At 40.8% G+C, this 14426-nt stretch overlaps 1 protein-coding gene across 1 annotated transcript in view; it reads left to right on the top strand.

Annotated features, from left to right (window-relative positions):
* The window catches only part of akap1b (A kinase (PRKA) anchor protein 1b), an 82258-nt gene that overhangs the window by 52361 nt on the left and 15471 nt on the right, over positions 1-14426 (top strand). Inside the window, exons 4-5 of the mRNA XM_084326878.1 lie at positions 5577-5703; positions 10387-10514. Coding sequence (XP_084183004.1) covers positions 5577-5703; positions 10387-10514 — 255 coding nt within the window. The remainder of the gene's footprint in view (positions 1-5576; positions 5704-10386; positions 10515-14426) is intronic.

Raw genomic sequence — 14426 nt, 5'->3', positions numbered from 1 at the left:
ATACAACTAAGTACAATGAAGTAAAAATGCAGGCAATGAAGTAAAAAGAAATGCAAACAAAAAAACGAACTCTTGAAACGTAACTCTCGGAAACAAAATTATATTTTCCCCAGATTCTTTGGGTCCAACTTTACGCATATCTCGAGAACCATTCATTCGACTTGTGTTGAGGACCCAAGGGAGTCTAGTGTAAATCACTGCCATTTGGCCTGTAGATGGCGCTATAACAACTAAGGCTGAGACCACTTATCGAGAACTATTCTTTTATGTTAGTTTGTGTCGTGGGCCAACTACAGCATCGCAAAAACTAGTGTGACACACACAAACTAACGTTAAATAATATATATATATTTTCTTTTACACATGCAAAATAATAATACAAAAATCTATATCGATAATTTTGTCCCGATTTATCGATTCTTCCAAATGGCATATCGTCTCAGCCTTAACACATTGACTGCCAGCAGCAGATCCCCCTTCATCGCCAGGTCTTTATTCAATGGATATAGTTTTAGACTGCAACATTTGCGAGTGCTTAAAATATATCTTATATTATATCTATGGGTCTAGTAACGCCGTCGACTGTCAGTGAGTTGCTTCCAGTCAACATGCCCAAAACTGATAGTTTTTTCATCCGTACATTTCCTTTTTATAACGTTTTGAATAGAGTATGGTTTGGATGCTTTTGAGTAATTCCAGGAAAAAGACGAGGAAAAAAGCATTTTACTGTAATCCAGTCATCGCGTTGTAATTTTTCGGCTGATTATCTAATCATCCTGAAATCAACGCTAGATTATCGTTATTATATCTTGTCGTGCATACATGAAATGACCGTCATAGCGGGGCGCTCGCTGGATACACGAAATTGGGATGGGAGAAAAATAGAAAATAAGGAGAAAAGTGGATAAAAAAAAAGATCAACGATCAAATTTATAGTGTTCTTACCTTGTATCTGATGTAATGCAAAATAAATAATCCAATTATCTGATCGCCATTCCAAATACTGCTCGTGGAGGTCCGTACCACATTACCGACCATTATATATGGGCGGGCAGGCGGGGTTACTGTTCGATGCCATCGTTGTATAGACCTGGCTCGCCTGAGTATTTAAACCCCGCCTGCCCGGCTCGGATCGGCTCCTAAAACACACCAGCCCATTTACAATGGGATGCAATAGCTCCGCATGGCAGTAGAGGGCGGTGTTGACCGTCTGCCAGCTCAGACAGGGTCTGAAGGGTATACCAGAGGCTGCAGCTATGAATTATGAATAGATATAGCGAATAAACTAAATAACGATCCCAAAAACGAGTTAACTTGTAGATTAGGGCACACAATAACATCTGCAAATGATTTATTGATCTTTTAAGAATGTTTTACAAATCATTTGTTGAACATGAACAAACATTTTTCCAGCATCTACAAATGTGTTACTAGTCTACACATTAAAGGGGAACTCCAACATTTTGGGAAATTAGCTTATTTAACATCTTCCCTGGAGTTAGACAAGAAGATTCATACCTTTTTTGTCTCTGTGCGTGCATTTTAGCTTTGGGAATAGACGCTCCGTTAGCATAGCTTAGCTTCATCACTGGAAGTGGGGGAGGGTTAGAGCCTTACAGTGCCTTACAGTGTATTGCAAGGTCTGACATTGACCAAACTTGATATGCATGACCTTGGTGGGCTCTAGGTCAACTCCTGAAAAGGGGCTCAATGTCAGACCTTGCAATCAAAAGTTAGGGGCGCACTGAAATTATGGCAAGGGTTATTAGCCCCCTAACTTTTGATTGCAAAGTCTGACATTGACCCCCTTTTCAGGAGTTGACCTAGAGCCCACCAAGGTCATGCATATCAAGTTTGGTCAATGTCAGACCTTGCAATACACTGTAAGGCACTGTAAGGCTCTAACCCTCCCCCACTTCCAGTGATGAAGCTAAGCTATGCTAACGGAGCGTCTATTCCCAAAGCTAAAATGCATGCACAGAGACAAAAAAGGTATGTATCTTCTTGTCCAACTCCAGGGAAGATGTTAAATAAGCTAATTTCCCAAAATGTTGGAGTTCCCCTTTAAATAACATTATTTAATGATGAACAAATCGAGTACAAACAATGTTGATAATGAGTTATAAATAATGTATAACTAATTTGTAAATGTTGTACAAATATAGTTATAAATTATTTAATAATCATTTACGAATGTATATAAATGGTTTGTTCATGATTAGTTCATTATCTACAAATACCTTATAAATTTCTTATAACTGAGTTATTATTATAAAGTGTTACCTTACCTAAACATCTTTTAAGGTTAAAATGATACTAACTTGTGGCTTTGCAGTGTGACCAAAACAAACTACCCCTAATAAAAGGCAGATGACCCTGTCCAATCTAGCACCAGTTGGCAGTCTTCAACTCAAGTCATTGAAGTAACAGATGGCAGTTTCACGTTCATAGAGATGCATGGACACTCATTTATTATTATTTTTACTACATGCAGATATGGATGAAGCTGCAAAACCATGATTGAGAACCTTATCATTCCTACACAGGAAACTCCAGGAAAGAAGAATCTTGATCACAGCATTATATATATATATATTAGGGATGTCCCGATCCAATCACGTGATCGGGATGGGGGCCGATCACGTGATTTTCCGAAGATCGGGATCGGCAAAAAAAAGGGGGGGGGGATTTCTTTGTTTATATATATAATTTTTTTTTTTTATTCAACAAACATGACCATGTCCACATCTTAAACTCATACGGAGGCCTTAGTTTTGGTATTAAATTGCATATCATCATTAATTTATTTATTGTCACACAGAGCAGAAGAATTTTGCCAAAACAAACCAATAGTATCCAGCTGCAGAACGGCAGACCAGCCACATTCTCGGACCCAAATAATTTTTTATTTTTATTTTTTTATCCCAATTTCTCACATTACATTCACCCTGAATGTTGCCGTTATCCAGGTGAAAAGTTAACTTCATTCAAGCGAGGCATTGCAATCCTTGACATAAATCATTTGATGTATAATTAAATCAAAGGAAATGCGTTTGGGTCTGTTCTGCAGCTGGATACTATTGGTTTGTTTTGGCAAAATTCTTCTGCTCTGTGACAATAAATAAATTAATGATGATATGCAATTTAAAACCAAAACTAAGGCCTCAGTATAAGTTTAAGACGTGAACATGGTCATGTTTGTTGAATAAAAAAAATAAAGTGTAAAAAATAATTCACTTTTTTTTTATCGAATCGGGAAAGATCGGTATCGGTAGATACTCAAAATTACATGATCTGGATCGGATTGGGAGCAAAAAAAACGTGATCGGGACATCCCTAATATATATATATATAATATTGATACACGTTAGTGTGTGTGTGTCCCTCCCACACGAGGGTTGCCTGACATCGATGACAATAGTTTGGCTAAGCAAGAAAATGTCAGGCCCCATCTAATTAGTTTCTCATTACGCTGTTGTCAAAAAACAAGTTTACCAGAATTGAGCACAAAACAATTACACCTGTCTGATTGCGTGAATGACGAGCACACACACCATTACAGGGCTGTACACTGCGACGAGATGATCGCAAATTGCCCCTTAATTTGGCCGATGCGAGTGGAAAATAATATTTGGGAGCAACCTTGCGAGTAGTGATTTCAACCCTTCATTTGCATTTCACTCCTAAATTATTTAATTATCATTTTTTTTAAAACATTAGCCTACAGCCAGGGCTATACAGTGCGACATAATGTTGTGGTGCTATGAAAGAATCTGTCGGCAATGAATGAACTTACTGCGATCGCCGATAGCCTGAGTGAAAAAAATATTTGCGTGGAGTGAATCTGGGTCACGCTATATACTTGGTACTTGTAGTCTATCATGCGATTAAATACCATGTCCCTGTCTGCGTAGAGTCCATACATCCAACACCAAATCCCAGAATTCCTAGCGAAACAAAACTGAATGTGGCATCTTCCTTTCAATAATAATATGGGCTATTGCATCGCCAAAGAAGAACTTCCTTTCAATAAGTTTAAGCCGCTAATTTTGCTCTGCAAGAAGAACGGAGCGGATATCAGTCCATCTTATGACAACCATGTCCGATGTGGAGAGATGATAAGAGACCATAGCCGATTAAATTAAGTCGGATCTGGCAGTGATGATTGACGGGGACACAACGTTGAGTTCAGCCATGCATTAAGTCAGTCGCCCACTTAGGACGTTTTTCATTAAATACTGTCTACTTAAATTTCCCTCCGGGGATCAATGAAGTATCAACCTATCTATCTAATAATGAGACTATATGCAAATAAGATAATACTAATAATTGTCACGGTTCCCCGTATATGAAATGAAAGTGGCTTGCAACTTACTGCTGATAAAATCACTGTTTATTTCTCGTTTTGCATAGTATTACATTCCACTTCTATAAACAATCAAAGTCCTACCGTAAGAGCCTCATACGGGTCAATTAAACCTTTTTGATTAGTCTTTCCTTCGAGCTAAGTTGAACTGAACATTTCACTGTCAAAAGCGCAAACTTAAAACAAGGTTGCGTCGCAACACGGTTTTCAAAATAAAGGTCACATATACAAATACCTCAATAAAAAAAAGTCCCGGATATACATAAACATTAATTGGCATAGATCTCTATAAACGGCCCAACACATTGATCACTTTAGGCACACCCTGAAACCAGTAACATCACAAATATGAAGCGGGTAATTACCCATACAAATAATAACCCTTTCATGGGGTTATTTACAATAATAATAATTAATTTGATTTCTAAAGCACTTTTCATTGTGAAACAAAGGTATGCAGAGTTTCTTGTCCTCCTGATTAATGCAATGGTGTGTGTTGTGGATCTCATTCAAGGAGCACTACAAGCGTGTTGTTTTTGTTCTATTAGTGATTTACACACTTTCTCAGTTGGTTCATTATAAAAGATACAAACCTGAAAACAAACGCACTTAAATGTTAAATAAAAGGAGTACAGTAATGAGGCAGGAGGAACATATTTTTTTAATAATGGTAAAATTGTTATTAAAAAATGTGCCCCTAGTGAAAAAGCTTAGCGTACAGCCCTGCATTAATGTTACACATGCAAGTGCAAACAGTGACTGAAAGTTTAGTTTCATAAAGGCTCTGTTCAGTCAGATGAAATGCAATTGGAGACTGGAGCAAGAAAGCAGACGGCGGAAGCAGAAAACCACTATGCGGTACTCGGTAACAAGCGCGTTCAGCAGTGACAGCTGAACTTTAGCTTTCGTTATGTGGGCTCTGCTCAATTGGATGCAAGGCCCCTTACAACAATAGGGCAAGTCAGGAGAGACGACTCTTAAAAAGATAACTAAACGAGCAGTAAGAAAGTAGCCAGCTAGAAATATATTACTGCTCATCCATCCAGCCGGCCGCCCAGATCCTTGTTGAAATGTGTCTAGCCATCCAGCCAGTAGCTGGTGCTTGTAGAAATACCCAGATCCTTGTTGAAATGTGTCTAGCCATCCAGCCAGTAGCTGGTGCTTGTAGAAATACCCAGATCCTTGTTGAAATGTGTCTCGTCTCTCCCAGCATCTGGTGGGCAGATTAATCGGGAAGCAAGGGAGATACGTGAGCTTCCTGAAGCAAAGCTCTGGTGCAAAGATCTACATTTCCACTCTGCCTTACACACAAGAGTTCCAGATTTGTCACATAGAGGGTGAGTGAGGGGGGATTACCTCCTTTTTAATGTCTCATCTCTAAATCCTCCAGTGGTTTTTGAGAACATGTTTAACATATTCATGTAGACCAGCAGTTCTCAAACTACGGTCGTGACCCAAAGTGGGGTCCTGGGTAGGTGACAGTGGGGTCACGCATTGGCAAGTGTAAAAAAAAACTAAACATTGATAACATAGTGCTGTAATTAAATGTTCTAATAAATATGCATGATCAAGTTCAACGTGTGCTTTTATTTTGATATTCCTTAATTCCACGTTGAAATTACGCGATAAATATTTTCTTTTTTTTTTTATCCACTTTTTCTCCCATTTTCTATATTTTCTCCCATCCCAATTTCGTATCATCCAATTCAACCCTCCCCTGTCACAAACGCTGTTTCTTGCCTCCCACAAGCCGGCTGCAATGTGGACTAAGTCATACATAGCACAAGTCCCCTCCGGTACTTGAGGTAACAGCAGTCGCATCTTTTCACCTGCGCAGCTCGATCTCTCAGTGGCGAGGAGTAACGCGTGGGAGGCTCACGCTGCCCCCGACACTTCCTGATTCTACTGCGCAGGCGCACCAACCGACCTGTAGGAGTCGCTGTCCACAACGCCCGATCCCCACCCATCAGTTTCCCACCCCCTAATACGGCCAATGTGTATTAGTACGGACGACCAGCTAAACTGAAAGCAATGTGGAGCGCTGGGCTCGAACAGGCGAGCCCAGCGTCTCCAGTATTCGTGGCGAGCGTCTTGCCCACTACGCCACGTAGCCGCCCGAAATTACGCGATACATTAAGTGTCTGGTCGCCAAAAAATATCCTAAATAAAAGGGGGTCGTCGTGGTATAAAAAGTTTGAGAACCCCTGATGTAGACCAATGAGGCTGTTTTTTTTTTGTTTTTTTTTAAAGGTGACATGCATTATAAATGTCTTGAGTCTCTAGCATTGTATTATAGTAATAGGAGTTAGTATCAATGTGTTTTTGTTAGGGATGGGTACCTTTCACATTTGAACCGATACCGGTACCGGTACCTGTGAATCGATACCGGTACCCAACGGTACCTTTTTTCTGTACTTTAGTCTCAAGAAATTTTATTTACCTACCTCAGTCGTAAAAAAAAATCCAAACTTCAAATAACTACAATTTCGACAGTTTTTGGCTCGTCATTGCTCCGACTGCTTTGTTGTTGAATCAAGTCAAATCCTAGGTAAGCATATATTGTGCGTGTGAACGTTGACATGAAAAGAAAAAAGTTTAAAAAAAAAAGTTAAAAAAATAATAATAATAAAAATTTTTTTTTTTTTTTTTGGTTTCTCACTTGATTCGATACTCGGTAGTACCGAGGTGTTTCGGTTCGGTACCTCAAAAGTACCGAATTCGGTACCCATCCCTAGTTTTTGTTAGGGATGCTCGATATTGGCTTTTTTACCGATATTCCGCTATTGTCCAACTCTTAATTTCCGATACCGATATCAACCGATACCGATATATGCAGGGTTTCCCCATCCAAAAAACGGAATAATTTCAGGTAACTAATAATTTCACTGGATATATATATAACAAATATTGTTATTGTTTTGTTTTTAAACCGATATTTTCCGATATCACATTTTACTGCCGATATCGGCCGATAATATCGGTCATCCCTAGTTTTTGTCTCTAAATACCATATTGGCGGATTGCCGTCATTCAGGTCATTCATTTCCTGGTCCATTTTAATCAGGTCGTTCTGATTTGACTCGCATGGTGACGTCACATGGCGAGGATGGAGCGGATAGTGAGCCGATTGGCTCTGTGGTTATAGCGCACCAAACGGGGTTTGACAGAGAGCGAGCGAGAGGGAGAATCGCATAGACCCTCGCGACAGAGCACACATACACACTGTGCCGCGCGCTACAGCTTATGCTCCCGAACACAGCTGTGTGCACGTGCAGGTCCCCTTCTCTATCTCTCTCGATTCGGGAGCATAAGCTGTCGCGCGCGGCACAGTGGTAGACTTCCTCGAACGGGAGAGAGAAAGAGAAGGGGACCTGCACGCAGCTGTGTTTACACAGTGCTCTTGCTCGCTCTCTCTCTGTGCCACTCGCAGACTGTGTGGATGACTGCCACTGAAAGTGCTTATGGGCGGAGCCAGGCCAATAACAGGCTGAAATCTTGAGGCTGGAAAAATATGCTTTTGAGTACTCAATTAGAAATATAAAACAATGATTTTTTTTTTTTTAAATAAACCTTATAGATGTCTTCCATAGACTCTCAGGAATTGTGTAAAGTTGCCCAAATAGTGCTAGGAATAGCAATGCAGGTCCCCTTAAGTCCTGAAAAGTTGGTCACAGCTACACTAAAGGGATTCTCCACCCATTTTAGGAAGTCGATCTGACAGGCCCTTCTTCACGGCAGACATTTTGACTTGTCATAGATGTGTAAACACAGGCGTAACGTCTATCTATTAATTATTCTACTTCTACCGTTATACCTGTGCTATTTACCCATCTATGATGAGTCACAATTTCTGCTGTGAAAATAGCCTATTTGTTACAAACTAAGTTGTTTCAGTTCTTCAAAAAAGCACTTGCACCTGTGTTTTTTACTAGGGATGCACCAATCCGACTTTTTCAGGCCCAATACCCATATCTGGGCTTTGGGTATCGGCCAATACCGAGTACCGATCCGATACCCATTGTTCAATTAATAAACTGTATGCCTCACTATGTGGAAGAGACTGGGATCATTCTTTTGTGCAAGGCAACATCAGGCTTGACTTAAAACATTACTTTCCTAACTTGGTGAAACAAAATGTAACAAATTAACAGATGGATATAAATGTACTGAATTGTTATTTATTATTCAAATAAATGTGCGCGTGGTGCTGAAGCATGACGTAGTACGGTGTCACACACATAGAATTGCAGTATGTAGTTTGTCCCCTGGTACTTTAACCTTTTTGTGTTGCTTTCAATGTGTCTTAAAAATTGCCATCTGTACATATATATATTTTTTGTAATACAATTGATTGAATAAAGCATTATTTTAATTTTATTGTCTCCGATACCCGATCTAGCTATTTTAGTCATATCGGGGCCGATATCAATATCGGATCGGTGCATCCCTAGTTTTAACTTTTTGAGATATGGAAGGTAGTATTAATTGGCATTGGTTGGTGATGCTAGTGAAATTCAATGGAATTTCAAACCATTTCTCTGAAGGATCTCATTAAAGTTCTTCTATATACTGTGTTGTGAAACTTGTGATTTTTCAGAGAAATTGTTTTAAAATCATATTGACCTCCACTGGCTTTGTTAACAAATACTTGTTTTTCTAGTCATTCAAAAACAAAACTGCTGCAAGTGATTATTGGTTGGACTGAAATAACACCAAATCTGATGAGCTTCATACAATTGGCGGAGCATCCCTTCAATATGGGTCTTCACATAATTACCGGTGAGTGTATATAGCAGGGGTCAGCAACCTTTTTGACATGGCGTGCCTGTTTGAAATATAGTTGTAACTAGTGTGCCTCAACAATATTCCATGCATCGTAATTTTTTTTTCTCATAATCAGGTCTTTTTAATTATTATTTTTACATTATTACATCATTATTGTTATTGTTATTATTAACAATATTATTATGATGGTTGTATCAACCCTAAATCTGAGTTGGGGGGGGGGGGGGGGGGGGAATGCAATGCAGACAAACAGTGCGACCATTTCACTCACATTTGCCCATTCATTTTTGGACACATCACACACCATTGGTGAGTGTACTGTACGTGTGCTGTCATAGCTCCACCTACAGGCCTAATGGAGAACACCAGGATGTGAATGGAGGGTGAATGTGAGGTATATCGTGTAAATAAGTTTTGATTGATTGCAAGACTACACTGTAAAAAAGAATATAATAAGTTACCAGAACTTAAAAATATTTTGTTCAGTTACTGTGCATTAAGGTTTTCAGTTTTCAATCCATAATAAGTTAACAGAAAAATAAGTACACAACCACATTATTTCAACCTAATAAAACTATGTTTATTGTCATTGTTTTAAGAACACAAGTTGACTTGGTAATACTCACATTTTGAGTAAAAAAAAAAATGGCTTTTAACATGTGCAATGTTCAATTAAATAGAAAAATAAATAATAAAATTTGTTGATTAATCCCACTGGTCACAATGGTGACCATAATAATGTTTTTGTTATAAGGCTCTGCAAATGTTACTGAATGATGTAGCAATGTATTTCCAGCTAAATTGAAATAATAAACAAATAAAGGGTCTCAATTAAATATGTGGTAGTAAAAAGAACCTGTGGGAGGATTTCAATAAGATAAATGCGACAACAGTGCAAAATATGTCACTATAATATTTCAAAGAAAACATGTTTTTTTTTTTATAATTTTCATTATTATTTTACTTTTTTAATGCTGCCCCCTGTGCCTATGCAAATGCCCCCGCGTGCCTATGCAGGCACGCGTGCCTAGGGTTGCCTACCCCTGGTATATAGACATCTGTGGCTTAACTAATGGCTTTTTTGGACAATGCACTTTTTCTGTACATCTTTCTGTATTTTAAAGTGGGTAGTGTACTAACATTAATAGACACAAACGCAACTTTCTCTTTGAAACAACATTTCAAAGGGAATAGTTTTGAGCAGTCCGTCTGACCTGTGCCATGTTCACTTCCAGGCTCCCAGCAACAGGTTGACAAAGCCCTGTCGCTGATCGGGAAGAAGTTTAAAGACTTGGACCTGACCAACCTGTACGCACCACCGGCCCTGCCACTCAGTCTACCCTCGCTCCCCATGACCTCCTGGGTAAGGCCAATACGTCCATCAAATGTCCCTTTTTAGTTTGATATGTGTGAAATAATGGAGGTGGAAAGACTTCTGACACATTTATTAACCTCTTAAACCCTAGCCATATTTTCAGATCATTCGCTTAAAAATACATACCTAAGTAAATGGAAGATTGTTCCACTTCTACAAGGTCCATTTGCATGTTCTCTGTATCTAGGCACATCTATGGATCTCAAGGAATGTATTCCCAGTGTCATAAATATTGTCCGTTACTAGGCTTGAGTAAATTGTAATGAACCAAAGGAGAATATCAATATTTTTATTTATTTATCTTTTGACTGTGAATAACACCATGCTAAAATTTACCAGACATGAAAAATGTTCACTGATCTCATTCAGCACCTTCTTGAGATCACGTGTACAAACAATCTAAGCAAATTAGGGCAGATGATTAACATGAGGTTTTGTAGATACAGTACTGAATTCTGCCATCCAGACACATGCAATTTGAAATATGATTATAGAATATCAGGCCTATTGGGTGGCGCAGCGGACATTGCGCTCGTCACCAACGCAAGAGACACCGGGTTCGAATCCGGCTGTCGGCGTTGCCTCCGGCTTGGGCCGGCCGTCATACTAACTCGATTGGCAGAGTTAGCAGGTGGGAAGTCGAAGGGTGGTATTCTGGTTGTTGTGAACAGCGACTCCTACGGGTCGGTTGGGGCGCCTGCACAGCAAAAGTCAGGAAAATGGCGGGGGCAGTGTGAGCCTCCTACACGTTACTCCTCGCCAAATGAGAGTCCGCGCTGGCAGGTGAAAATATGTGACAGGCTGCCTCTACATGTATCGGAGGGGACATGTGATGCAAGGCTTCTATCCTCCCTACAACCGGCCAGTGGGGGGGCATATGCAAGCAACGATCAGGACAGGGGAGGGAGAATTGGCACGAGAGGTCAATTATGATGGGGAGAAAAATCACAGAAAAAAGGAGAGGGCGGCTGGGTGGCGTAGCGGACATTGCGCTCGTCACCAACACAAGAGACACCGGGTCCGGCTGTCGGCGTTGCCTCCGGCTTGGGCCAGTCGTCATACTAACTCAATTGGCAGAGTTAGCGGGTGGAAGTCGATGGGTGGTAATCTGGACGTTGTGGACAGCGACCCCTACAGGTCTGTTGGGGACGCCTGCACAGCAGAGACAGGAAATGGCCGGGGTAGTGTGAGCCTCCCACACGTTACACCTCGCCAATGAGAGTCCGCGCTGGCAGGTGAAAAGATGTGACAGGCTGCCTCATGTATCGGAGAGGACATGTGATGCAAGGCTTCTATCCTCCCTACAACCGGCCAGTGGGCGGCATATGCGAGCAACATTCAAGACAGGGGAGGGGAGAATTGGCACAACGCAATTGGGATGGGAGAAAATTTGAAAAAAGTGGATTAAAAAAAGGAGGAAAAAGTAGAAAAAAAAGAATATCAGGCCTATAAATGACCTTATTAAGTCGCACGTCTATGGATTGGGCCAAATATTTCCAATGGCAGAGTTCAATCTGAATTTAGTATCACCAGGCGCCCCTGACGCCTATTGCTTATTAACAGCGAAGGAGTGCGCCGAATGCTTCCGCGTTTTCCCTGATTGGCTGCGACACGCCCCGCGGCAGGCGCGGCAACCACAGAGCGGAGCGGCAGAGCTTGCGGCATTATTTAGCCGTAAACCGCCATGATTCTCATTAGAAGCTTAGCTCACCTGGCAGCGCGGCGGTCCTGCGGTCCGTTGGTTTCAAGTTCGAATCCCATAAATTTTTTTTATTTTTATTTTTTTAACGTGTATTCTTTCGCCGGTTAAGGTTAGGCATGGTTAAGGTTAGGCATTGTTTCGGAGTTGGTTAAGGTTAGAAAGGTTAAGTTTAGGCGCTGTTAAGGAGCTGGTTAAGGTTAGAGTTTGTCTTAGAGAATGGCAATATTCTTTCTATGGTTAAGGTTAGGCATGGTTAAGGTTAAGGTTAGGCATTGTTTCGGAGTTGGTTAAGGTTAGAAATGTTAAGTTTAGGCGCTGTTAAGGAGCTGGTTAAGGTTAGCGTTTGTCTTAGAGAATGGCAATAGACAGCCTATTTCCGCACTGCCGCTCTCTCGCGCTGCCGCGGTCACATTGTCACATTCTTGCACTCCTCCGCTGTTAAAAAGCAACACGCGCCCCTGACGGGGCAACAAAAACCGTGAATGAAATCTACTGTAAGTACAGTTCCTTTTTTATAATGTAAATTACGCCCCCATTTCTCATCAGATTGCAACACCGTTTTTGCTAGATGTTCACAGAAAGGTAGAGAAACTAACTGCATTTAATTTTATGGCAATAACGTTCAGGTTTGTTCCACCCGTGGGAGATTATTCTGAAAAAAAGCTTGATTTTGATCGACAGGGGCTGTCGTGAGCTGGCAAGTGTAGTTTTTTTTTTTTTTTTTGCCCTGGGTCTCTTCTCTCAAAAGACTACTCATGTTAGGTTGCGCTAAATCCTCACGTCAATAATCGCCTTTTTCCGACTCGATGGGCTGAGATTTCTATAAACTAATATTTCACTAACACTTAAAATCATTGGTAAACAAATGTGGTAAACAGCAGGAGACACACACACCACTGAGGATAAACTGGGCTACCGTGGACAGGGTGAGCAGCTTTAAGTACCTGGGGGTCCACATCTCAGAGGATCTGACATGGTCAACACACATAGACTCAGTCGTAAAAAAGGCGAAGCAGCGCCTCTACCACCTGAGACGGTTAAGGAAGTTCAGAGTATCTGGGAAGATACTCTAGTCCTTCTACTCAGGAGCTGTAGAGAGCATGACTGGAAACATCACTGCCTGGTATGGAAACAGCACGGCACAGGACAAGAAGGCCCTACAGAGAGTAGTGCGCTCAGCCGAGCGTACCACGGGTATTGCACTACCACCCCTGCAGGTTCTATACAACAAGAGGTGCAAATCCAGAGCCTGCAGAATAATGAAAGACCCACACCACCCCAACAACAGCCTGTTCATGCTGCTGAGATCAGGCAGACGCCTGCGAACCCCAGCTACTAGGACAGAGAGGCTTCGGCTCAGCTTCTTCCCCCAGGCCATCAGAGCCTTGAACACTGAACTCTCCACACAAGCACACATGAGCACACACACGATACACACACTGTACACGCTCACACACTAGCAGCCACTTTAACATGAGCAAGCACACACTCATGCTGCACACGCCCACACTTATGGCCACTAAGGAAAGGTCACTTTAAAAATAGTATAGTATAACCTGAGATTGTATAAAATAGCAATTGTACAGAAAGACCCAGTGCCTCATCCGTAGCTAACAGTGTATGCACTACCACAGGACCTAGCATGTCCTCCATGCTCTGTAAATAACTTATGTACAAATACCGATATGCCCTACTATGTTACTGTTTATTGCACAATATTGTTTTATTGGATTCCATTATATGTTATTTGTTATTACTGTATTGCACATCGTTGCGGGCAAGACCACCCGCATTTCATTGTATACTTGTATGCCGTGACAAATAAAACTCTTGACTTGACTTTACTTGACTTGACTTGACTTGTAGTGCTGAAAATATACACTTTGACTGCTGTTTTGACAGGGTTAGGGTCTTTACTCTTGGCTACTATTTGAAGAGAAAAAAACGCAACATTAATTCATACATTCTCAAGAGATGGAATTATGGCGTGATATCGATCTCGTACCGGACCACTCGGGCTTAAGAGGTTAAAGTGTCACTTTACAAAAATACAAACTAATGAACAAAACATTAAACCTAAAATTAAGTTCAGGCACTAAAAAGCATCTCTTAGATGATGAGGTGGCAGGCTTTAGTTTTACTCATTTACAATGAGTACCGTAATTCCTCTAATAGTGACCCGGGCTTGTATTTGTTTC

The sequence above is a fragment of the Notolepis coatsorum genome, assembly GCF_963971535.1.
Source record: "Notolepis coatsorum genome assembly, chromosome: 1".
Taxonomy (NCBI): domain Eukaryota; kingdom Metazoa; phylum Chordata; class Actinopteri; order Aulopiformes; family Paralepididae; genus Notolepis; species Notolepis coatsorum.
This window is presented reverse-complemented; position numbering and strand designations above follow the sequence as displayed.